Source organism: Strongylocentrotus purpuratus, unplaced genomic scaffold (genome assembly GCF_000002235.5).
Source record: "Strongylocentrotus purpuratus isolate Spur 01 unplaced genomic scaffold, Spur_5.0 spur5_scaffold_9, whole genome shotgun sequence".
NCBI lineage: Eukaryota > Metazoa > Echinodermata > Echinoidea > Camarodonta > Strongylocentrotidae > Strongylocentrotus > Strongylocentrotus purpuratus.
Genome location: NW_022145615.1, coordinates 12346692 through 12374090, shown reverse-complemented (window position 1 = coordinate 12374090; position 27399 = coordinate 12346692). Strand labels below are relative to the sequence as shown.

General features: G+C 38.3%; 1 protein-coding gene across 1 annotated transcript; it reads right to left on the bottom strand.

Moving 5' to 3' along the window:
* On the bottom strand, positions 1–27081 carry LOC115918411 (ubiquilin-1-like). The gene is made up of 13 exons (XM_030977418.1): positions 26965–27081; positions 18894–18996; positions 17559–17605; positions 16186–16419; positions 14702–14827; positions 13953–14081; positions 9884–9998; positions 9277–9441; positions 5710–5855; positions 4246–4329; positions 3848–3963; positions 2457–2760; positions 1–2110 (listed from the first exon to the last, which is right to left on the bottom strand). The coding sequence occupies exons 1-13, from the start codon at positions 27079–27081 to the stop codon at positions 1973–1975; spliced, it is 1824 nt and encodes a 607-aa protein (XP_030833278.1). The 3' UTR covers positions 1–1972.
* Positions 27082–27399: the final 318 nt, after the last annotated feature.

Sequence of the window (27399 nt, the reverse complement as noted above, 5' to 3'; positions counted from 1 at the left end):
ATAAATATGCGAATACAACTTGATACAATGTGCATGATGCAAGGAAAGTTGGTTGGTAAAAATAGAATGTGCATGGCTAAAAGAATCGTGTCAGAACCAAATACAATAGCAGAAACCGATGCGATGCCTTTACAATATTTGACCAATCAATACCGATACAAAAAGTTAAATCCACTGCCTTTTCTGTGTCTCAAACATTATGATTTGTGATAGATTTCTTTATGAGTTATCTGAACAAGGAGGACTTAAATCCCAAAACTACATGCCACATACTAATTAAAACTGTCAATTGTTTTATATTTATTAAAAAACTCTTCTAAATAGAGTGAAAATGTAAATATTGTCTGTTAATATCTTAACAGATGATTATTTTTTTTCTAAGCATGTAAAATATTCATAAATAAAGCAACTACCTGATATTTTTCTTTCCGAGTTCTGGTTACTACGGAAAATTCACAGATTCAAAACAAGATGAATGTCAAAATATAACAAACATATGATGCCTACTGAAACAAAGATGTTAGAAACCAGTACCAGAATAATAAGCACATAACTGTAATAAAAGTCGACTAGTCGTTCCCATACAGTGTAAAAGCAATTAACAGCCAGTTTTTACTGGCCATATTCAGCACTGGTGTAAAGTGAATTGTCCTCAAAGGTTACAACCTTTCAGATTTAAATATTGAATTTAAGTATCATGCACTTTTAGAAAAAGATTCTTCATATTAAAATATAAAAGGGAATACCAATTAACAGTGATTAGCTTTTCTATTCTTTTCCTTGACTTCTTTGTGATGATTAATTCGCTGATTGTGACAGTATTCATCCATCCTTTGATTCACTTGGACTGCTAATCATACAATGTTGTACTGGTTGATAATGGCATACCACATTCCTTTATTACGATTTAGTATATACCACTCTATATGCATGTATCAATAGAGTTAATAAGGATTCCTCTACCGTATATATAAAAAATGAACAAACAAGATATAAGTTGGGGGGAAAAGAAACTTGCCATGTACATAATTATGATTTTTTTTTTTCTGATAAAAGGCAAATGGAAAGGAATGGTGAAAATAAAAAAGTTTACAGATTCACAATTTTTTTTTAGAATCGTACGTTTCTGGACAAATACAAGAAATACTATAATTTTTAAAGGATAATTACCAGGATCCATATATGTGTAGACCTACTGGGAAATTATGAGCTGCTGACTAGCGGTGAACTATCATTGATAAACTAGCAGCCACACAACCAGGAGGTATTAAATATAGCTGCCATAACATAAATTATACACAATAAACCATCACCACATAAATATCTACTACCTATAGGAAATACCATGTATTGGACAAAACTGGGCCTCTACATGCCACAGGATTTTAGCCCGACTATATTTTGTGTTTAGTTTAAACTTTACTTGGGTGCATTTTCTATATCTAAGCTACAGCAATAGAATAATTACTTTCCATCCACCTACCGGTACCGGTAAATAAAACCTACTCTTTCCTCTGAGGATGAAATATAAAACGAAATGCAAGTAGCAAAGTGTTTTTAAGGCAATGGTTTGCAGAAACAGATTTTACACGTCATATAATTACAATACCAATCACGTTAACTTGTCTAATACAACTATGGCCATTTATTTATATTACTCTCATGATATGAGGATGATATACATGTATAAACAATATCAATAATTTGTTAATCACAACATAAATTACAGTGGGGTCTTGAATGAATCAGTTATTTTCTCAACGTTACTATTAACTTATTTCTTATCAATCTATTTATAATATACAAATGTCTTACCATAGGTTGTTGGGATCTGCTTTATATGTTTGATAACCTGATGCAAATTGGACACACAGACACTAGGTATGGGATCGACATTTTAATCATTACGCCAGTACCTCCAAACTGTCACTGCGAAGATCATGTTTGAACAGGAGTGATAGGGTCAAGGTTGTCAACTTTGAATTAGTCTGTCGATAGCTGCGTTGACGTCGCCCCCTGTGGCCGTCAGCGCTCGAATGTTGGCCTCGCGATCGACGAACCCCATCGTGGCTAGCAGCTGGAGCTGAGGCTCAAACCGATCCTCTGGAGACTGTACAAAACAGAAAGAACAGGCCTCAAAATTAATAATTTGTTTTGTTTCTGTATCTCTCTTTACCCTTTTTATATAAGTATTGTATGATGTGTTGAAATGTACAATGTTCCTCTTTTTAATTGAATGTATTTTCATGCTTTTAATTTGTACTAATTTTATTTATCTATCTATCTATCATCTAGTAAGTTAGTTAATTAGTTAGTTAGTTATTCATTGATGTATCTACAGTTTTCAAACAAGTATACCCCTCCAGTTCAAAGACTTCAATCACTGAGGGCTCTGTGTCAAAACAAAAATCAAACAGCAGATAGTATGATAAGGTAGATAAGATGTCAAGTCCTACCGGAGTAGAAGCTTGCTGTCCACCCATCCCAAAACCTCGCTGTCCGCCCATCCCCAAACCGTGCTGTCCACCTGTCCCCAGGGCTTGTAACATCTGGCTCATGATCGCATTAAACTGAGGCTCGGCAACCGGCGGTAGACCGGTCAGATTGGGAGGTGCACCGGGCGTGGTGGTGGTGGTCGTCCCTGCAGTTGTTGAGGGTACCGTGGTGGATGCGGTAGATGGGGCGGTGGTTGCTGTGCCCGTTGCGGGGGCTGTGGTAGAGCCCGTCGTTGTGGTTGAAGCAGGACCAGCCCCAGTCATGCTGCCATAGAAAGAAATGAAATGACTTTAACAAGTGAATAATGAGGTAGGAGAGCAAGGATTGAGAAGTACTCATATGGAGTATTGGATACAAAATGAAGCAGATCCATCAGACATGCATTCAAAAGTGAAATAAAACAAGGAATGTGTATAGACTGCAGGTCCAAAGGTGTGAATTCTTCCTTTAGCAATTTTTGAAATTCCATTTGATGCATACAAGAAGCAGACTCATAGGATTTATACATGTGCCCATCTTTCAAATAATAAGAAATTGACTCAGTCTTGCCAAAAGTCACATGCAGTGTACAAAGAAATATGTATATGGGACTACAAAAACATGTGGCATAAAAGTTTGCTCCAAACCACATGTCAACCACATCTTGTAGTAGTTTTGAATATGAGGGCAGTCCGTATCAGTGGATATTTCTTTCTTTAATATTCTTCAACAATAACATAATAATTGTAAAACAGTTCACAAAATTGGTCGCCTTTTTAAGAACCCAACCTATTATTTACATTGCAAATGAATAGACATCTATGGAGATGAGTGCACTTCAAACATCTCGTATCATTTGAAATTTGGATAGAAAGTATATGTAGAGGTGCTGTGGTAGAGTGGTTAAGTCGCCGGACTGTCGATCACAAGGTCCGTGGTTCGAGATCCGCCGTGGCACTAATGTCCTTTGGCAAGACATTGATCTGCATTTGCCACACTCAACCCAGGTGATGTAAATGGGTACCTGGCAGGAATTAATTCTTTGAAATACTAGAGCGCCGTAATGGTAGCAAAGCTAAAGCCGGGGTCATACCAAAAGACATTAAAAGATGGAAGTTGTTGCTACCTTGTTTGGCGTTCAACAATAAGGGATAGAGTAACGTCGATCTGGCGCTGCTCAGTGGCTGCCGGGCTCACGATCAATTGGGCAAAAAGAATTTCCGTTTCGGTTTAATAAAATTTAAAGTGGACTATTAGACTATTATTATTATTATTATAATCTCCAAAGTCTGGAAGCGCTAAGTGATTGTAATAAGCGATATATAAAAACTGAGTATTATTATTATTATTATCTCTTTACTATAACACGTACCCAGGTAGTAGCCCTGGTGCCTCTGTAGCTAGTTGTTGCATGCCTTGTTGTATCTGCATGATGGCTTGCATAGCCCTAGGGTTCGTCATAGCTTGCTGCACATCGGGATTCTGCATCTGTTTATAGAAATTAATAAATTGGAGAATACTTTAACTGTTTTTTTAATATGCATTGTTTTAGAAGACTTAGTCTAGGCTTAATTTGCAAGGTAAAATGATAAATAATACTGAAATTTACATATATACAATCAAGCAAAGAAATAAAAATGAATACAAAAAAAAATCAAATTAACATACATTTAAGTATGCATAAAAAGTTGTAATGATGGGTTCGACAAGTTTTATGAAAATTTAGTTTCATTACTAGAGAAGTAAATCCAGGTAATGTTTTGAACTTACTTGCTGAAGGAAGGATGGCATCATCGTAGTCATCTGTTCCTGAAGCTGTGGGTTACCAGCAAACAGTGGGTTATTCCTCATCACCTAAGAGAATTGGAAAATAGCAAAGAGATGGTTTGAATCTCTAATCTATTTGTCTGCTGGGTTGCTAGGTGAAGACATATTATCTCTGCAAGTCCCAACGTTGCCGGGTGGGACAGGTTGCCCAGAAACCAAAGTGCATTTTCCATGGAATACCGAAGCTGTGACATCATAAAAATCTATTTTAGAATTTCTTAATTTTTTTCTTCATTTTCCAAAAAAAGCATCAAAAATAATGTCCAAACGTCGAAAACCATCTGAATAAATATATTCCCTATTGGAACTCAGTGTTTTTTGCTCTGGCTCGTAATGGTTATGAACCAGAGCATATAACACTGAGTTCCTATAGGAAAATTATTTATTCAGATGGTTATATCTCAGCCAATACTTAACATATTCAATTGGTTTTTGACATTTGGACATTATTTTTGATGCTTTTTCGGAAAATGAAGAAAAAAATTGAGAAATTCTAAATATAGATTTTTTATGACGTCACACTTCACCACCCTATGGGGAGCTGCAAGTGGGAGTAAGATCTTGAGGGAGAAGTGGTCTTGGGACATTCTAAAGGCATCCTTTAAGGGCTTTGGGATCGACCCCGCATCATGGGAGAAACTGATTTGGAATCGCTCCGCCTTGCGTGGTGCTCTCGCTTCCCAAGGACACATCAACTTTAAAGCCCCACTGCACTACTTGCGCCTTCTATATAGCAAACCATGCCTAATCGGTACCTGTTGGTCCCCCATGATCCTCTTTTTCTTATGTTAATTGAGAGCTGATTTGATGCGATAACAACCTGTCAGTGACCTTGCATGGAGGTCTAATCCCCCTGGCCAAACTAGTACAGACAGGCGTTAAAGGACTTTTGGATTGACCCTGCATCATGGTAGAAACTTATGTGGAATCACTCTACCTTGCGTGGTGCTCTCTCTCCCCAAAGGCACATCGACATTTGAAAAGTGCAGAATTTGTGCGACAGAAACTTTGCTGGACTTTACTGTCAGACACTATTGAGTGACTGACTGACATCTTTTTTTCTTTGGTAATAACATACATAAAATGAGCTGTATCAGGTACATTGACATTTGTGTACACCAACAACCCACTACTTGTATGGCCAAAATTAAACTGATTGAATGTTTGTGCAGCATAAAACGTACGACCATTCGGTACAAGGATCTGAAAATCAGACTATTACTTAAATCGATTCAACAACTAATGGTCATTATTTTCCCCAAAACAGACATTTTCAAGCCCTTTCTTTATTAGGGAAGATCTAAATAATTATTGTCTTTCAAATGCCGTTGGAATTTAACCTTTTAATTTTTGGGGCCTGCAAGTGGGACATAGTACCTTTAATCTCTAAACCTTAAAATAATTTACCTGGGCTGCCATATCTGGGTTATCTGCCATATTTCTCATCATAGACTGCATGTAGGGAGCCTGCATCATGTTCTGCATCAGGCTAGGGTTGCTCTGGATCTGCTGCATCAGACTCTGCAGACCAGGACTGTTGTAAATGTTAGCACCTGTAAGAAATCACACAAGATATATGGTATAGTACTAGGCCTATTCGTTTTTACAAAACTGCTCCTGTACCTTATCTGATGACAAGATAATGTATATGTGCACCCGCCTATTCAGTAAACTCAAGCAGTAAAATCGTCTTAAAACTCTACCAAAAAAGAGAATATATGAGGATATAAAAAAAAATCAGCGACTGGAAAGTGTTGCTCCGTTATTCTTTATTCAAATGAAAACAGAAAGTCCATCACATATACTCATTAAAGATAAACTTGAGTTCTGGTAATGCGATTGCATTGTGAAAGAAAAGGTGTGGAATGGATCAGAAAAGTTGATCATATAGCATGTAAGTAATGGTGTGTAATGCAAGGTTCTGGAGTCATCAAAATCATCATAAATTTGGCAGAGTCTTGGTAAAGTAACAATCACTTACACAGAAAGATGTATATGCAGAGCTGCCAACATTTGATTTGGGTAATCAGGGAGATTTCTGAGAGAGCAGCATCGAACGACTTCATTGTTGGCGGGAACCAAGAATGGCCTTTTAGTGCCCCTGGTGGGGGGGGGGGGGCAGGGGGCAGGCCCCCAAAAGCTCTTGGTTTTAAGCCTCTTTGAAACCCTTTTAGAACACATTTTTTCAATGATTTCTCAAAATGGAAGGCTTTGATATGGCACATTTTATTTGCATACAATTGATAACATATGAACTTCACATCATATTTCAGACTATGAACTCCTGTTACCTCTATTGTGAAATGGGGGATGTACTTGTGGAAGGCAAGGACTGGGGTGTGCTTGAGGGTTTTCCTTGAAGTGACTGGTAGGTTGCTTGCTTGAGTTTGCTAAGGAGGTCCTTGCTATACTCCCTTTGGTAGCATGGGACATCTGTGTTGGCAATTTTCTCTGTTAGGAGTGCTTGAAGTGTTTTCAAATTCATTGATCCCCTGAAATCAGTTTTGTTCTTCCTAACAATGCTAAAAACTCTTTCACATGAAGCATTGGAATGTGGTATCACAAGCAAAGATTTCATCACTTTGCTCAGAAGTGTGTATTTCTTTGAGCCATTGCCATCCTCCATCTTTGAAATTGCAGACCATTTCTTGTCTATTCTCAAGTTTTTGTTCAGGATCTCTGGTTCCCCTGAAAAGCTTGTGTTTGTCATATGTGATGTGGCGAAATACATCATTTCTTCCCCCACTCTTGATGGAGATATCTGCGCCGCAAACTGTACAAAATGCGTAGTATTCGCCTTTCGTAGATTTCCCAACACAAGGCCATTCCAAGTGGTAGTCATCTTTATATTTCTGATAATATTTCGACTTCGACATTGTCCTGGATGATATTTTAATACTCAAACAGAGAGCAAAATACAGCCTTGTTTTGGACAAAGTTGACTTACGCCTTCGGAAGATGCAAGTTATATCGATGCGTTCCCAACGGCAAAGGAGATCAGAAAAAAAAAGTCGGCTTCAAAATCCACTCTGCAGTAACACTGCCATGTTGGTATCAAATGATAATCCACTTAAAAATCACATCGCAAAAGTCCCCAAATCAATCCAAAAACTGATGTTGAAATGTGCAGTTTTTTGGGCCGATCGCAGCAGACAAAGTCTGCTTGTTGTATCAGTGCAACTTCTGGCTGCTCTGACGCGACCGATCGGAAACCGGCACCAACGTACCGGGACGCTACGGGGGCCGGCGAGGAAGCCGCCCGGCAGAGCAAGCAGGCGAATTGCTATCACACAAACACCACTCACATTATCACATGTTCCCAATGGTTTGTTAGATTAGCCCGCCAGTCGTTCGGCGTAACTCTCATTTATTACGCTGTTAAATAAAGTACGATATCACGGTAAATTTATATTCGACGACTGGATAACAGGAAAATTCATATTACAGAATTGCCGTGTGTTTGTATACGTACGTACGAACTCAACATGCTAGTCTTGTGAAACAGTCGTTTATGAAAATAATACAACTTAAAATCTGGAAATCCGGGAGATTTTTGCATGGGGTCGGGAAAACGGGATATTGGGTCAAAATCCGGGAGTCTCCCGCAGGATCCGGGAGACTTGGCAGCTCTGTATATGGGACAACACACATAGTGTCGGGGCTAGTACTACCCTGATTTCCTTATCTTTCTATGCTCATTACTCAGCCAGTATACATTTTCTTCCAAAATTGTTTGGCACATGACATTTATTTGTAATCTTGAACATTCATTGTAAGTTTCGTTAGATTCTGTGAGAATTCATTTTCTTTTTTTACCAGAACTCAAGTTTATCTTTAACAACAAAAAAGGTAAGCTCTGACAGGATAGCATTTACGTAGGCATATCACTGCCATTCACTCTCACTAAGCCAATGATCACCGTTTGAGACGTCACGAATAGTGGCCTGACTCTACGAGCAATTACGTGTTTCAGACTTCAAGATTTTGGTGGAATTTACTTGCATAAATTTACCATTCTGAACTTGTTTTGTCGGTTAGACACCATTTAGTGTTATTCTGGGGATTAAAAAATTTCTATTGATGTAATTATCTCAATATTTGGGATTGTCTTAGAATGTTAGCTTCAAGTCCAACTTAGAGATAAGTTCAACTTAGGATCTTTGTGAATCACTTAAACGACCTCGAAACAATGCTGCAAGAACTGGACGATGCAAGCCAACTAACAGGCCTCAAAATGAACATGAACAAGACTAAAGTCATGGCAGGATCAGCCAAAGACCCAAAACAAATCCAAGTGAACGGTACCAAAATGGAGCAAGTAGAGGAGTATATCTACTTAGGGCAACGTTTCTCCCTCCAAGACAAAAATCAAGACAAAAATCAAGACAACGAAATAAGAAGAAGAATCAAAGCTGGATGGCGAGCCTTTGGCAGATACAGCACCATCATGAAAGGCAAACTTCCATTATGCCTGAAAAAGAAAGTATATAACCAGTGCATCATCCCAGCAATCTCATACGCTGCAGAAACATGGACGCTAACTTCAAAAATGGAAAGAAAGCTAGCAGCCTCGCAACACAACATGGAAAGAAGTATTCTAAGCATCACATACAAAGACAGAAAAACGAACAAATGGATCAGGGAACAGACAAAAGTCCAGGACATCCTTGAAACAGTGAAAAGAAGGAGATGGAATTGGGCGGGCCACATCAGCCGTAGTAATGACAATCGCTGGAGCTCAGCAATCACTCACTGGACACCATATGAGGGAAAACGAAACAGGGGACGTCAAAGAAAAAGATGGCGAGACGAGCTGCAACAGTTCTGGGGCAGACAAATTGGCACCAACAGGCGCTGAACAGAAGCATTTGGAAACATCATGCTGAGGCCTTCATCCTGCAGTGGATTGACAATGGCTGATAAAGTAAAGTAAAAGTAAGAATCACCCCCCTGGGAGGCTATGTTGAAACTCACCTGGTTGAATGCCAGAGAGACCAGGCAACGTGGTACTGGATGTACTGCTGGTTGAAGTAGTGTTTGAAGTGGTGGTCGACGCTGAGGTCCTTTGTGAAGCAGGAGGAGCCCAGGGGTTGGGCAGGGGATCCGTGTTCTCCACACCCTGTTGGCTTGATGAGTTAGCTAAAGTAAAATAAGCACAGGGAAGGATTTGTATTGTAAAAGATGAAACCTGCATAAAATAAAACATATGCAGGCAGTAAGAGGAAATCAATAACAATATTCCAAGGTGCATGGGAAACTCAAGCTTGGTTTATTTGTTTTCCCAATTCCCTTTTTCCATCTCTCCATTTATTCATTTACCTATTTTCATTTATATATCCACGTTTTATTTTTAAATTTGTATTTCTCATTTAATTTATTTTGTTCTTAAATTTTTTCATTTATTTACTTTATTCATTTTCTAATTCATTTATTTATTCATTTATTTACTTGTTTATTATTATTATTATCAGTATTTATTTTGTGTGCGCAGAGGGCTTCAAACAATTGCAGCTACACTCTTATATACCCTAGGGCTTACAGTTAATCCAAACAAAATAATATTTGTATAAGATAACCTTACTGTTTGCCAGAGCTGCAAAGGGGTTTCCTCCTAGTTGTTCTTGGGCAGCATTCAGCATGGGTTCTTGAATGTCGGTATACAACCTCCGTAGCGCATTATAACCACCTGGTATACTCTGCAGGGGAAACAAGCAAAGTGAGAATGTTGTGAGATTTACAAACAATACAAGATATATCACCTTTTGTCAAGCCAGTGGTTCTTTAATTTTTTTTCTCTTATCCTCGAGCGTGGTTTTTATTTCCATATTTCAATACATATTTATATTAATTACTCAATGATTGAGTGAAACATAACAGTGAAACATAAAATTGAAGTATATTCAGTAATTCTTCCAGCTTAGTATATTTTTCTTTGCTAACACATTCATACCTTAAAAATAATGTCAGCAACGATTTGAATTTACGTGACATTGATAAATTGCATATTGCGCATAGTTTAAAATAATGTTCAGGAGAGAATATTTCTTGTTTCCAATGCCCTTACCTACAGTGGTTCTTTACCTATTTTGCACAATGACCCCGTCTGAGATTACCCCATGTTACAAATATATACTGCTTAGAGAGGGAAGGTTGGAACTATGGTCCCCAAGTCAACGTGGCTACGACTACTATCCATGACTGGCGCAGCCCTGATAGAAAATAGTCCTCTCCACGTAACCAAGTTTAACCAGAAACTCCAATATAGGCAGAATACATTTGGTTTATATCTGTCATCTTCAAAAAACCTTTTACTGCTGATATACTGATGGTCATCTGCACAGTACGGTAACTGCACACACAAACGATTTTGAAGTGATGAATTTGCGCCAATATCAAAGTCAAACCATTAATAATGACATCGTCATACACCAATGCGAAAGACAGTAGATATGTGCTAATTTGCAATGTATTAATATAGTATGCACATTGTGCGTGTGATTTCATGCGCCATGAACAGTACCTATGAATCTAGTACTACTGTACACATATCGTGCAGGGCGCGACAAACCCGCTTGCCCGACGTCCCGGGGCAACCAAATTGAGCCGTCGGGCAAGTAAATCAAATTATCACTTGCCCGATTCGGGCAAGTGATACTTTTACAGTAATTTCCTAGTGTCCAAGAACTCTACCATTCACCCGTCAACTTCTTACCCGTCGTCAAAATCCAGAAGCAAAAAAGCGATCGTTCCGATTTCGAAAAAACTTCACAGACAGCTAGCCAGCTCAGCTAGCTCAGCGCGCATGCAACAGTGACACTTCAAGCCATGAATGCCGCTCCGCCTCCACGCACGGCCGGCCGTGAGCTAGCTAGAGACAGCTAGCGCGATCGTACCAGCTGCGAGCTTATTCGCGCTCTCTCTCTCTAGCTCTGCAGGCCGCACCGACAGGCCTTTGCTATTCTCTGATTGCCGATTGGTTGAATCACGCCAAATATGACGTCATTATTCTAGGGAAATGAACACGTGCGAATCGGAATGGAATAAACAACAGGGATTTTCTAGTAAGTACAAAAAGTCAAATGTTTGATATTTATTCATAATGACTGTTAATGATTGTGAACATATTATTTAAAACTCGCTGCTCATATAAATCAGATGAATGTTTTTGTCTCGTTTTCAATTTATTACTGCGGTCTCAAGATCCGACCGAGCGAGTCATTTTGATAATAGTATCGAGACCCCCAGAATATAAGCCGTTGTTGTTTTGTTTTCATGGTTTTAGCGACGTTGTTTAGTCTAGTTTTCGCATACTTATCCGAGATTTATCGTAAAATATCTTCAATATTATTATTTAGTAAGAATTTACAAATTTTGGCATGATATTTATAGCAGTGAATGATGAAATAAAAATGTCCGTACTTTATTTAAAATAGTTGATTACCCATTATTTACATGACGTTTCTTGATGGAAGAGTTGACCCAAATTATTAACAGCTGAAAATTAGCCTACGTTTCCAAATGACAGCGGCTTGCACAGACACACATGTGATGTTGCACCATGGTACATGTGGCTACCATTAATGACATGTTTGTATCATATTTTTTACAACAGGGTCATTATGCTTTTTTACATGACTGAATATTAAAAACTTAAACCTGCTTGAACCATTCTACCTTGCCGAGATTCATGTGAATCTGATTATTTATGGAGAATCAATAAAATGCGTTTTTTAAACCTTCAACCATCCTTTGTTGACCATTTTCTTTGACATATTAGGTTATTATTCAGTACAGTTACACTGTACATGTATGTGCATTAATTTGCTATCTAAAACACTAACTTATCATTACGAGATAATAAATGCTTTAACCTCGAGTCCTTTTTCGCTTTAAAGTTTTGGGCAAGTGGAAATATTGTTTGGGCAAGTAAATTGAAAACCCACTTGCCCGACAGGGCAAGTGGTGAAAAAAATTCTTGTAGCACCCTGTCGTGACATCAGATGTTACAGCTGATGAAAATTCATTTACATGAGACCATTGTTAAAATGCATTTCATCACAATCACAACATGCAAAGATCCAATTAATTTGTTTTTTCATGACGGATACAATACCCTGCTGTTACCCACTGCTGTTACCCACGAAATGCAACTCTTTGTCAGTGCTGTTACCTCCTATACTGCCAATGTACATACATTCAGATCATAAATATCTCATTTCAGACTCATTTATAACCCCCTAAAACCCCAAATTAGCCCCAGGAGAATCAAGACCCCTGGGGGGTGTTTCACAAAGATCCTAAGTAGAACTTAACACTAAGTTGGACTTAAAAATTATGGACAGCCATTGGAGCCTTAAAATGAAATATATTCAAAAGCAGAAATTCAAGTATTTCAGACTTTTTTATAAATTCCACATCAAGAACATGAAACTCCTTGATGATAGAAAATATGAATGATTTGAATCAACATTTTATGCCTTTCAAAATAACTTTTACAAAATATTTTCAAAGATGCTAACGGCTTTCCATAATTATTAAGTCCAACTTAGAGATAAGTTCAACTTAGAATCTTTGTGAAACACCCCACCCCCTGGTTCTATTAGAGTGCTAAATAAATGGTTAGCACTTTGTCAAATCTCACAATTATGAACCCATTGCACCATTTCCACTCCTGTATTCTGTTCTGTTAATCACATAGAGACATGCAATAATGCCTATGTGCTATGCGCTTTACAAAAACGTTTAATTATTATTATTAGGTGAGGGGTTGTTATTCTAGGATGGATTTGAACCCTAGATCCCTAGGGAGTGTTTCACAAAGACTAAGATAGACTTTAAGTTGGACTCAACTATGGCAGACCGTTCATGCGACCGTTTGCTCTTGCAGTTTACTGGAATTGGTCTCTGAAGGGACATATAAATTTTGTTCACAAATCTACAGAATTTACATTTTTTTCGATACCGGTAGTTCATTATTGAAGGAAAAAATACTATCTAAAGATCATAATTGAGAGACCAATAGTGAGAGCAACCAGTGGCATGAATGGCATGTCATAGTTAAGTCCAACTTAAATTTGATCTTAGTTTTTGTGAAACACACCCCTGAGCATACTACTGTTAATACACTAACATTATTGAAAGGTAACAGAGACATGCAATTATGCCTATGTGTTATGCGCATACCAAAAACGTTTCATTATTATTATCTGGTGAGGGGGTTGTTATTATGGGATGGATTCGAACCCATGATCCCTGGTTTGAACGGCAGACACTTCACCGACTACACTATTCCAACTCATGGTCAGACTCCAGGATATGTGTTATCTTTAATTGAGTGGTGTCATCTTTGCCCTGGACTTTGCTCATCTGGCCTTACTCTCCAGATGCCCATTACTCATCTCAAGGGATATGGAGACCGGGCATTTTCCTCCATTGCTCCTCGTCTGTGGAATCCCTCCCACCATTTATTTGTGAAATTGACAACCTGGACCACCTCAAAGCTTCACTCAAAACTCACATCTTCCTTCAGGCATTTAAATGCTAACTTTATTGGAGGAGCTTGTGCCTTTGAATGTTTTTCAAACAGATATATGGCGCCATACAAATGCTGTGAAATATTATCATCATCATCAGCATCATCTTGTGCTCACCTCTAGATTGCTAAGTGCTCTGTCTTGAGTTCTCATCATCTCCTGCATCATAGCCGGATTACGAGCAAGCTCCATGGTCTGACGGAGCACCTCAGGGTTGTTCAGCATGTGCGATACCTCAGGATTCCTCTGTGGGAGGGAGAATCAAGACTGACATTGTGAGATAGGTTTCGATAGTCGAAGTTTGAAGTTTATTATCAAACAAAAAGTACATCAAAATAACAATCAAATGTGAATGTTTAACATGGAAAGGATAATTGGGACCAGAAAATAGCATTAAATGCCAATCGTGTCTGGTACCACTATCACAGAGTATCACAACAACTCTCATCATAGAAGCTGTAATAAATAAATATGAAAATGTAATGAATAAATACTAAAACTATTGAATACATACTAAAAACTAAAAGCTAAAAACTATTCTACATCCAGGCTAAATTTTGTTCTATCATTAAATACAAAGCTTTGGTATTTTACACTAAATAAAAAGATAAAGAATTACATAACATAATAGTAATAATATTTACAAAGAGTATGAGAGTTATCATGTCATTGTAATTTTTCAGGAAAGATTAATTGGCAGCCTGTCACAGGACTGATATCATAAATCTTTTTCCTGAAAAATGAAGTTCTCCTATCCCATGAATAATTTGCCTAAAATGACAATATTTACAGATACCAGAACAAATGCAAAATAATTTTGTTAAAAATACTCTCATCATAGAAGCTATGCCAACTTGTGTTAATACCTCCATGATTTGTTGCATCTGAGGGTTGCCAAGCACAAGGTTCCTGAATATATCCGGGTTCTGCATCATGTTCTGTACCATGGGATTATCTAAGACCTGTCTCATCATGTCTGGGTTACTCATCAACTAGAAGATAGAAAGAAACAAGAGCAATGTTCAAAGGTGATGTTCTAGCTTGGATTAAAGGGGGGGGGGGGTGTTTCACAAAGGCTAAGATCAAATTTAAGTTGGACTTAACTATGGCAGGCCATTTACGCCACTGGTTGCTATCACTATTGGCCTCTCAATTATGATTTTTATATAACATTTTTTCCTTCAAAAATGAATTATCAAAAAACATAAATTCTGTAGATGTATGACCACGAGAATTGTATGTCACTTGAGAGACCAGTGCCAGTAAATGGTAAGAGCAAACAACAGCATGAATGGACTGCTATAGTTAAGTCCAACTTAAAGTCGATCTTAGTCTTTGTGAAACACTCCCCAGAACAGAAGGAGAAGAAGCCATGATTCCTTTTCTCATGCATATGATCTGTATTGAAATGATTATTGATAGGGCTATGCACACACAGAGCGAAGCAAGACTTTGAAAAATTGACAGAACCTCAATTTATGTGTGCATGTGTGTGTTTATCTCACCTATAATAGAGTATCAACAAAATGTCACTCATAAGTGTGATTTGGCCGATGACTTTTGTTTGTGGGGGGGGGGGATCCTAAATAATATGCCATACGCTCCGTTTTACAAAAAATGTTGGTGAAAGTGGGATTAGAAAATCATAGTCTGACATGTAAGTACAATTTGAATCACAGTTCAGTTTTTATTTTCTTCTGTGTGAATGTCCATGTGTTGTTCTCTCTCTCTCTCTCTCTCTCTCTCTCTCTCTCTCTCTGTCTCTCTCTCTCTCTCTCTCTTTCTCTCTCTCTCTCTGAGATGGTCAGTGTGGCATATATACTACACACAATACAGTACATATGTACTACTACAACTCAGCCCTCCATGAAACCTTTTGGTTGGTCCCAAGGACCTTGAAATAAGTTAAAGCTTACATGTATCCTGCTACTAACCTGGTCAGTCTATAAACTGATATCTCTGCCCCATAATACTGTACAGATAGACTTTTTCTTCTTTACTCCATCCACACATCCCTGAATCTGCTATTTGATCCACTAAACGTAACAACTTTTATTCGATTTCTCAGGATTGTACTTGTATGTGTTTTTAAGTTATTATATATATCCATGAATTGCATCTTTCAGCGTGAATCCAGTATAATAATCAACATATGAAGTTTGGAATAAACAATTATTGCTTGTTTTGTGAAATATGATTTCTAAATACTAAAAAGAATGTTCAAGCATGTTTATTAAGATGAGAGGTTTAGCACAATGTCCCAGCCTAGCTACATGTATAATGCTACAACATCATTTAAACTGTAAACTGGTAACTTAATACTCCACTACATGCTGAAGCCTCTGCTTACCTGTCTTTGCATCTGTTGCTGCATCTCGGCAAAGTTAGCTGAATCCAGTCCCATGCTACCGAGTCCCCCTAGGCCCCCCATCCCACCTAACCCACCCAGCCCCCCAAGGAACGGGTTCCCACCGGGAGCAGCTGTGGTCGGGTTCGCCGATGGGGCGGTGGTCGATGACGAGGATCCTGGGTTGGCGGGTGAAGCAGGACTGCTGGTGGTGGCTGTGCTTGTACCTGCTTGATCCTGGAGAGTGTGTGGGAGTATGGAAAGAGGGGGGTTAAGGAGAAAATCCCAGTTAGAATCATGAACAGATATTTTTTGTAGTTTTTCAGTCTCATCAGCGCCTTTGATTAGGCAACTAGTCATGGCTCTTCATAAATACCTGGATTGGATTGGATTGGATACTTTCATTCATGTGTCAAACTACATCTAACATATAAAACACATATTTTTATGAAATGTCTTGGAGTTAGGCCCAAGTCAATTTAGTTCATAAACCAGGTCCCTACTGTACAACAATCAGAGCCTGGATCCACTTACTCTCATTAATCACACCAATTTCTACCTGTGGCAACAATGTTACAGATTTTGCATTGATTCTGTACATACATGTACATGTATCTAAAACATGGCTTGTAACATAGATTAGGAAGACGATAAGAATAGCTGTAGGATGAACTTTCCCCATGTGTTGCATCTAAGATTCGACCCCTTTTTTTTTACATACATGAGCCAATACATGTAGGTACTGTATGTAGACAGCTAATGGAAAATCACTACTGTTTTCCCATACATAGACATTTTTAGGGCATTGCAGCCTCACCAGTTTGCAACAATTGTGCCCCAATTTTAAGAGAAAACCATTAGGATTCATTACAGTACAGAACTGCAAAATGTATAGTTGTTCATACAAACTTTTTGGTATGCCAGTGATCTCAAGAATAATTATATACAGACCAAAAAGCTTGGCTACATGTAGCTTCTTTTTACTCACCAAATTTAATACATATCATTCATTTATATCCGACAGACGAAAAGTTTTTAATATTTATAGTACCATCAAGCAGTACGGCACTAGGGGTACATATTGAAGCTCATCTGTACACTCAGTTTATACAGATACATGTACATGTACCTGTTGGCTAAACAATGTTAACGAATGGCAAGAATTACAGTTTCCACAACATAAACCATGAGTTGTAGTTTACATAGCATTGTTGAGATCCCCTATGATACAATCAATTAACATCCAAATATTGGTGATATAAATCTGAAATTTGTTATGTAAATATCTAAACTACATGGTAAAGCAATATCAATGTAATAATTCTACCTTATATTCATCTAAATCTGAATTATGTCAAACATTAATTTTGGTTTACCTTTTTCGACCTGATGACCAGATGCACAACCATGTTATCTTTGATATCTGGGATTAAATGAGAATTAAATACAATTTCAAATGTATCAATTATTAAAGACTAAATACAAGCCATCCAAAATCAGTACAAATGACACAATACAGTGCTATCTTTATAAAGGATTAATACAAGAAAAGTGATGCAAATAACCTAGATCTCACACAAAATAATCAAGGAAAGACATCTTCACCAGACTTCAACCCTATCATTAAGTGTACAGAAAAAGCTTGTCTACACAAATGCTTGCGAGCAGATACAAAACGTTTTACACTATATTTACCCATATCATCACAATTTTTAGTGCAAATACAGATGTCTACCATATTATTCTATCCAGTTTATGGCCTTACAAGAGCTTGAATAAGACCCAAAGATACAGAAAACGTCATCTGCAATGTTTATGTCTATTTTCCTTCATTCATGTAACGCATGAGACAGAAAAGATCATATAACCTGGGCTTGCCTACATATACACCCTAAACTTACAAACTCAAATGCAACTTATTCCAGAATGAAAAGAATGAAAGATGCTTTCTACTTTCTATTTTTTTTAAAAGGCTTCTGTGGAGTACCGTATTTGCCGGCAATAAGGCCGCACCGCCGCATAGGATGCACCCCAACTTTGACATTTCAAAGAGGAAAAAAAAAAAATTAAAAAAAAAATTTAAATAAAAAAGGAAAAAAAAACCAACGGACAAAACAAAATAATCGTAATTTTCTTGTAAAACACTATTTTTTTTTTACAAACTAATACCAAATTCATCAATATTCTTATAATTTACCCGAAGTTTAGCTCAAAAAGTGATCGCGGGCAGATTTGGTGTCCGATATATACCCCTACCACAATGTACGGTGTAATGCGAAACTGCATGAAATGGAAAACAAATGGCGACTTTGGATGGATGCTTCGCGGCAGGTCCGTTAAATGGTCCCTTCCTTTACTTTTGCAATGCATTGGCACAAACTTAGATCAAGATCTATTGGCAAATGTTGGTTTAGCAATTTATTTTCGTATTCATGTCAACAATGCAAGATAAAATTGTGGGTAAGATGTGTTGAAATGTCCTGTACCATAGTGGTATAGTTATTGTACCGTTCGTAGTCCCATATGAGCAAATTCGTGCTGGTTTTGACTTGATTGATTTTTTTTTTTATACTCTTTTGCCGTAAAGGCCGCACCCCGACTTTTTGATATTTTCTCTTCCAAAAATACTGCGGTCTTTACGCCGGCAAATACGGTACATACTATTTGGAATCTTGGAAATCTTGAAACACATTGAAAGTCAGAATACTTACTGTTTTGCTTTAGGGTATCATTATCTTTGAGAATCTTCCCCGCAAAGATGAGGCATAATTGCTCAACTGTGGTACTGAACTTCTTGGAGATTTCATCTTTAAGCTGAAAACAAAAGAGAAGGATATACAAATAAGCAACAGTACAATAAGGTGCAATGATTGTTTTATAAAAATGACCTCAACGATTTGAAATTGATTCTGATTATTTTAATCATTGCATTGATTGACACTGACTTCAGGTTTCCTGACAGTTTAAAACAGCTTTTTGAATAAGTTTACAAGCACCGTTTCATAAATCTTATAAGAGTTACAGTATGTTGGACAATATCATGCTGGTTATTGCTATAATTTGATAAATATTTTTCTGTTCAAATCCACAGACTAAAGAGAAGTCTTTCATGTTGTTTATATTTTAAAGACAATTAAGTGTCCAGAGACAAGACCATGAGACACCCCCCCCCCCTCCCAATCACATCTTTCTTTCTTATAATTCACACTTTAATTTGCTATAAATTGAGATTTGGTAATTTTACAGATTCTGGCCAGATTATTGAAAACTTCCAGAACATTCTAAATAAGATTAAAAAGGATACTAACAATGATAACAAATACCTTCTTGATGCAGAATAACTAGTCCAAGGTCAACATTGAAGCTCATTTGGTCGAATTTTAGGTGTTTTTTCAGGACAATACCTTCCTTTTTCTAATCTTGGCTTATTTTATTTTTTTCAGGGGGGGGGGGGGGAGTGAAGCGCCGTTTTAGCATGACTTTCTTTCTGACTCTTACTTTTACCTATCTCAGATAACCCTAAGTTTTTGGTTGCTGCTTTATATGTAGTTGATAATGCATGATTAAAATAAAGAGAGAGAGAGAGAGAGAGAGAGAGAGAACCACCATCATTTTGCAATGGTTCAGGGTTTGTGTAATGTACATTTGAAACCATTTCTTAGCGTCTCAACCCTAAAAAAAATAGCAAAACTATTTTTGAGGAAAAGCATTATAATGAACTGAATAAAGAATAATAGCTTTATAATTGGATCATACTAATACTGGTACGGGCTAAAGACAATGTGGTATTTGTATAGAGGTATTCCAAAATGACATTCTGATAATCAACATTTGTTCTGGTATCATATGTATATACGCATAATACAACTGATCTTTATGATTTCTTAACGTGACATAGCTTCTATTCCACCTGCAAACAAAAAAGAAAACAAGGTTATTTAATAAAAGGATCATGCGACAAATAATCATTGTGATTCAAATTGATGCAAGGATTTTTTTGAATAAGCAATGCTTTTCACCAGAATCTTCTTTGTAAAAACGACTTTTACAAATCACAGCCATGCAAATCTGCCACTGTGTTGTAAGATCACTTTCAGATTAGGAGAAGTGTATTCTTTAATGAGTATTTTACATTGAAAGGAACGTCTCAACTCAGTAAGCATGGCTGCGATTTGTAAAAGTTGTTTTTAAAAAGAAGATTTGGGTGAATAGCAGTGCTTATTCAAACAAATATTCGCATCAAATTGAATCACAATCATTATTTGTCACTTAATCCCTTTTAATGACCTTGTTTTCTTCCTCGTTTGCAAGGGGAGAAGAAGATATGTCACGTTGAAGACATCATAAAGATCAGTGTTGTATGCGTATATATTATATGCACAGGCCCCGCGGAACGTTTATCAAAGTGGGGGGCTAAAGTATTTACGATCAGGTAGAGGGTAGCGAGCGTAAATTGGTGTGGGGGGGGGGGGGGGATTCAGGGGTTTTAGGCATTTAATTACGGTCAGAAAAGCACAAATATTTTCATGCCGCATTTGTGTCACTGGCAGGTCAGGAGGGCGTTTTTATTTTATTTCTTAAGGTAAAATTTACGTTACTATCCTATTTTTTTTTTACCGGTTTGGGAGGCTAGGGGGGGGCCGGTAGAATCGGCCCGTGGATCCGCGCCTGTCCAAAATAGCACACACACAAAATCGCCTCGCCGCTATGCGGCTCAGTAAAGAAAGAATGTAAAGGTTGCTCCGAATAATGAGGAGGAAATAATGTGCAGAACGGGAAAAAATCGAGATAATGTCATCAGGGGATGAAAGTGAGTAACAGCTATGTAGCTTGTAAATTTGTAAGAGGGAAAACGCTGATTAAAATGATAATAACGAAATAGCAAACAATTCAGGAGTATCATAGGTACCAATTCAATGGATATTTGTATAAAAAAGAGCCCCCGTCAGTACTAAAAGAGCCCCCGTGAGAAGGCTCACGGGGGCTCTTTTTTTTTGGGGGGGGGGGGGGAGGATCCCCCGTGGACAAAAAATTAATTTGAGCATTGGTTATAACAGAAAAGATAATCTTTATTTTACAATTCCACGGGGCTGATTTTTAATTTTGCAATCGCCCCCGTGAGCAACCTGACGGGGGCGATTATGTAGCTCACGGGGGCGAATCGCCCACCGCCCCCGTGTATTTTGAGCGCTGTGTGTAATGGTGTGCATTGATGGCTACTGTGTTGTTTTGGATCTTGTACATGAGGTGGATACCGTAATATCGTGATACCTCCACTTCTCAGCCGCTGTACGTATGTACACACGATTAAATGAAGGATTGTCCTGAAAAAACGCCTAAAATTTTGACCAAATGAGCTTCAATGTTGACCTTGGACTAATTATTCTGCATCAAGAAGTTATTTTGATCATGTTTACTAGAGTCTATACTTTTTTACCTTTTTTAGTCATTTCATTTTAGTCTTTCTTTACTTTGAAATAAAATGTTCTGGATTTTTTTTACTAATCTGGCCAGAATCTGTACTAGGCACATTCATGGGGCACTAGAGGGCGCTTCGGTCGCGTACGAAAATCTGAATGGCCTTGCTGCGGTGGGTCGGCAATAATCAGCCCAAAACTTGGATATGGGAGGTTGGAAGGATATATCTTTTTTATAGTGTTATCCGGTCTTACCCTTAGCCATCCTATGTTTAATCTATGTAGAAATAACATGCGAGTATGATAAAAGAAAACATCAGGACCATTACTGAAGTAACTTTTAAAATATTAGCCTAGAAATGACCACCAAACGGAAAAAATTGACATTTTTTCCCGACAAATCTTCATAAAATCTGAGTTATAAACAAGTCACATCTAAGTACACTAATACAGATACGATTTTCTGAAAATTCAGGTATGATTTTTAAAGTTTCTTTCAAGTATATTTCTGCGCATTGCAGCGCCAATATTCTTCACTGCTTCAAAATCACCCTTGAATTTTTTTTTTGTAACGAATTTGATACGAGGTCCGCGAGTGTTCCCCGTTCCTTGCGTGTTGAAAGTTTGGTAATACATAGTTTGCATTGACTCGCGCACGAAAAAATGGTCGAAAACAAAATGTCAAATGAAGAAATAAACAAGCTTTTGTACAATTATAAGAGTTCTACCGAGGTTTCTTTGTCGATTTAATTTATTATATAGTCTCAATTAGAATTCAGAATTATCTCACTGAAAAGTTAAGAAACCGACGATGTTCTCGATCGTAGTTATTTTCATTTTGCCAGCAGCCGATCTAGCGATGTTTGGGCAAAAAGTGTAAATTTGTGCCGAAATATATACATGTTTATGGTGCAAGTAAAATGATAAAAATCATAAAAATCATAAAAAATAATGATGATGCTGTGACTATTCGCAGCTGATGGCTTCCTTGAACTGCTTCAATGTGGGCAGTTCAATGATATTTGTAGGAAGCTCATCCCAGTCTTTCATGGTGCGAGGAAAGAAGCTGTATTTGTAAGAATCGGAGGATGTACCAAGTCTGGTGAAACGAAGGTGATGTTGACTCCTTGTAGCTCTGTCTTTCTGTGAGATGTAATCTGGAAGAGGGATGGCTATCTGGTGGTGGAGGATCTTGTACATCATGGCTAGACGTGATTCCAGTCGTCGCTCTTGTAGAGTTGGGAGTCCGATGTTCAATCGCATAGCCGTGACGCTGTCTTCTCGGCTGTGATTCCCTGTGATGAAGCGTATCCCCCTCCTCTGAACTTTCTCAAGGCTATCTATCAGGTTTTGCCGATATGGATCCCATATAGCTGCCCCATATTCTAGTTGTGATCTGACTAGTGTTGTGTATGCCTGTTTCTTGATGGCAGATGAGCATAGGCTGAGGTTTCTTCGAATGAATCCAAGTGTTCTGTTGGCTTTGGCTGCGACTGCCTTGATGTGATGTTTCCAGCTAAGTTTTTCATGGATCTCCATCCCCAAGTAAGACTGGCTGGAAACAGCGGCGAGCACCTCATCTCCCATGGTGTAGTTAAGGATGATGGGTTTCTGCTTGCGATGAATTCTCATGCTGTAGCACTTCTTTGCATTGAATAGCATCTGCCACTTTTCAGCCCATTTGTGCAGCTTTTGAAGGTCTTTCTGTAGATCCTGGGCATCCTCATCTTTGTCGATCTTTCTGAACAGGAGGCAATCATCGGCAAAGAGCTTAATGGTTGAGCTAATGTCCTCTCCAATATCATTGATGTAAAGTAGGAACATCAGTGGCCCTAAAACTGTCCCCTGCGGCACCCCTGATTCAACATCTATGGTTTCCGATGCTGCTCCATCAACAACTACTCGTTGTGTCCGTGCAGTCAGCCAGGTCTTTATCCAGTTCTTGGTGTTGTCTCGGATGCCGTAATGATCTATTTTCCCCAGTAAGCGCTGATGTGGTACCGTGTCGAAAGCTTTGGAGAAGTCGAGTATCAGCATGTCAATCTGGTGGTGATGGTCCAGAGCCCTCGCTATTTCTTCGACTGTTATAGCAAGCTGCGACTCGGTGGAATGTTGTTTCCGAAATCCATGTTGATAATGTTGGAGTAGAGTGTGCAATTCCAGGTGATCCATGATTGAGTGGAAGATAATATGTTCCATCAGTTTAGTTGTTACACACGTCAAGGACACTGGGCGGTAATTCACTGGGAGGCTTCTATTACCCTTTTTGTAGATGGCTACAATGTTTGCTGTGAGCCCATCTTGAGGCAAGGTTCCAGTTACATAGGATTGAGTAAAGATGACCTGAAGAACGGGAGCTATCTGTTGTGCAGCTTCTCTCAGAATGCGTATTGGTACCTGGTCTGGTCCCGGAGCTTTCCCTGGGTTTAGGTTCTCCAACAGCTTTTTGATTCCATCAGTATTAAACTCGATGCATGGCATAGATGGATGTTGACTGGTGCCCTTGGTTGGGACGTGGTTAGTATCTTCCTTTGTGAATACTGACTGATACTGCTGGTTCAGTGCTGTTGCCTTCATCTTGCTGTCTGTCGCTGGTCCGTGATCTGTTTTCAAAGTTGGTATACCATTGGCGTCTTTCTTGAGGCTGCTGATGTAAGACCAAAATTTCTTTGGTTTCTCTTTCAGTGAGTTCTCTAGAATACCCTTCACATATTCTTCATGGGATTTCCTCATCTTGGCTTTTATTGCTTTCCTGATTTCTCTGAATTTATCCCAGTCTTTCTCAAGCTCTGATTTCTTAGCTTTATTCCATGCCCTCTTCTTCTTTCTGATCATTCTCTTGATGGTACTGTTTATCCAAGGTACATGCTGCCAGGAAGATAGCTTCTTTTTGGGTATGAATTTGTCCATGGCATTGAAAACTGCATTCTTCAGCTGGCTCCAATTGTCTTCAACACCCCTTGTCATAGGCTCAGATTCAAGAAATGATTCTTTGAAGTCTTCTAGTTCTTTTCTGACTCCGTTCATGTCGCCTTTGTTATAGTGATACACAGTCCTTGGCTGTTTTCGACAATACTTGACTGCTGTGTCCATCTCAACATTTACCACATCATGGTCAGATATGCCTGGAGCTGTGTCCACTTGTTTTATCTGGTCAGGTAGGGTGGTGAAACATAAATCAAGAACGTTGCCTTCCCTTGTTGGTTTGTGCTGGACTTGAGTTAGCATGTTATCCTTTGCTGTGTCTAAGAGGAGCTGGTTAAGTTCCATGCCATACTGAGGCTTCCTTTTAATCGAGTTGGTCTTCCAGTCGATATCTGGTGTGTTGAAGTCGCCTGCTAGAATTATATTAGGTAGCCTGTTCTTGGTGGTTAGCTTCTTTAGGGCTTTATCCAGTTCTTCCAGAGGCTTTGTGTCCCGATCTGTTGGTCTGTACATAGACCCGACATAGAGTGGTTGTTTTCCAGCAAAGAAGATCTTCACCCAGATCGATTCACAATCTGTTTGGAGGCTATCCTCTTCCATGCCAAGCAGGTCTTTGCGTAAGCCAATAAACACTCCTCCCCCATGTCTTTCCCTGTCTTTCCTGTAGATGTCATAGTTCCTGGGAAGATTTCACTAGTATAGTAGCTACCTTCCAGGTGACTTTCACAGCCACAGATGATATCTGGATCTTCCTGTTGAATGGCACCTAACAAGTCTCTTTGTTTTTTCTTACTTTTTAGCCCTCTACAGTTAATGGACAAAAGCTTTAATCGCCTATGTTTAGGTTTTGATTTTGGTTCAGAACCTGATGTTGTACTTCTATCTGTCACACTATCGTCTTCATCTGACGACATGCTTAAGTCGGACTGTGAGCTACTTTCATCTTCAGATAACACTGCAAATGAATTGTCGATGTCTAAAACCGAGTCATCACTACCAAATGATGTAGAAAAGTTAGGAAAGCCGCACAAGTGACATATCCATGCTGCACTGTTTTTCCCTAGTTTAACATACTCCTCAGGTGCTATGTTACCACACTTTATGTGAATCCATTGATCACAATCATCACACTGGAGAGCCCTGTGGGTCTTGGCAACTGGTTTGCTGCAGATCTTGCATGGAAACTTAACTGGACCAGGATTACTTTCTATATCCCCCCCTAAAACCAGTAATAGCACTAACGTAACTCGATATGGCCGTGGTCGTTGGCCTGGTCTCGTTGCCTTGTCAACAATGCTCCAATAGTCTAGCTTGATACCTATGCTTGGTATTGCTTGAATGAGTGTCAAGCTTGAATTGATATCTGTGTTAGTATTACAGTTATATGTAGCTGTAGATCTACCTCCATTTTGCAGGTGAATGATAACTGTCACAGCTAGAAGCGTGTACAGGATTGGTAACCATGAAGTTTTTCCCTTCATCATGCAAGTTACGACGTATTGGAAAAGACAAAGAAAATTGCTACCTTACTTTGCTGCCGGAGGATGGATGTTTACTTCTCTACTTCTTTCCACTCAATATCATGATAAATATCCACATCAACATCTGATTTCACATGCTAGAAGCCGATCTGATATGACGCGATGTTTGGCGCGATGTTTGTCACATGGGCGGCGCCATCTTGGATTCCCGTGGTAATTCCGTTGTTCCAGTGACTTGACAAAAACACATTAAAATCCTCCAAATTTACTTGAAATCCGCAAATCAGTGACTGAAAGTGATTGATAATGGAAGCTTATTTATTATATCTGATTATATTGACAAAAATCGGTCCAGAAATCTGAAGAAACTACAAATTTTAGAGAGCTAAATGCAAGCGCGTCCACCACCGTCAGTGAACACCTCATACACGTAACGCAACCGTGCGCGTCATTTTCAGCTGTCTAATGTGTAAGACCAATTTTACATGTACGATTTTTAGTACAGATACTTGGTCAGTCTTCTTCTTAAATCTTTGGTTTTACAACATTTAAAAATGTAATTTCTCCAAATCTGCTCCTGACTCGGTTCAGACTAATTTGTCTGATGTGTTTTCAAGTCAATTTTTTGAATATATTTTTTTGCATGAATTTGCCTATCTGTACAATTACCTGAGATTTTTCTGAATGTGGAAAATTATGGATAAAAATTCACATTCCCAAAAACATTTCAATATGCGAGAAGATTGGTCAACTCATCATCATCGCGTCGTTCAAATCAAAATACACGTACAGTCACTCCCATTCGCAGTCTTGGCTCACACTCTGCACAGCCACTGCAATGCCAATCAATACACTGCAACTTGTGTAACGCAGCTGGATCAAATGATCATGATTAAGCAAAAGCTTAAACTTCCCATTGCCATGGTAAATATTCAATCATTTTGCTCATGTATAATTACCTCTTTGATCGTAGAATCAGGATTTATCTCTATGGTTTCTTTGTCTTTAGGTGTCTTCACAACGACGCTGATGAGATCTTTTGTAGAGGTTCCCGAAGATTCCGTGGGCTCCGCCATGTTTCCAGATATGCGTTTTAATAACCTGACCTCTCGTGACCTAGGCTGGTAAGGCTATGGAAAGCAACTTGTGGCTCTTCGATCTTGGATTCTTTTCCTCCTAAATACTCCGAAGAAGAGTTTTGACTATTATTTATTCACTCTCTTTATGCCTCTCTCTTTCTCTTTATTACTTATCTGTTTATCTATATTTCATTTATTTAATAAGTTATTTAATCAATTGTTTATTTATTAATTTATTTATTTCTTTATCAATTTCTTTATCTTTCTCTAGACCCTATGTATTAATCAATTTCTTTCTTTCTTTTTCTTTCTTTA

What these genes read in the sequence shown, in the direction of transcription:
- LOC115918411 (XM_030977418.1), bottom strand. Translation starts at nt 27,081, where the DNA reads ATGGCGGAGCCCACGGAATCTTCGGGAACCTCTACAAAAGATCTCATC. An exon ending in TGGTCATCAGGTCGAAAAAG is followed by an intron (nt 16,420 to 17,558) that starts GTAAACCAAAAT and finishes CACACTCTCCAG; the next exon opens with GATCAAGCAGGTACAAGCAC. An exon ending in AGATGCAACAAATCATGGAG is followed by an intron (nt 14,082 to 14,701) that starts GTATTAACACAA and finishes TCCCTCCCACAG; the next exon opens with AGGAATCCTGAGGTATCGCA.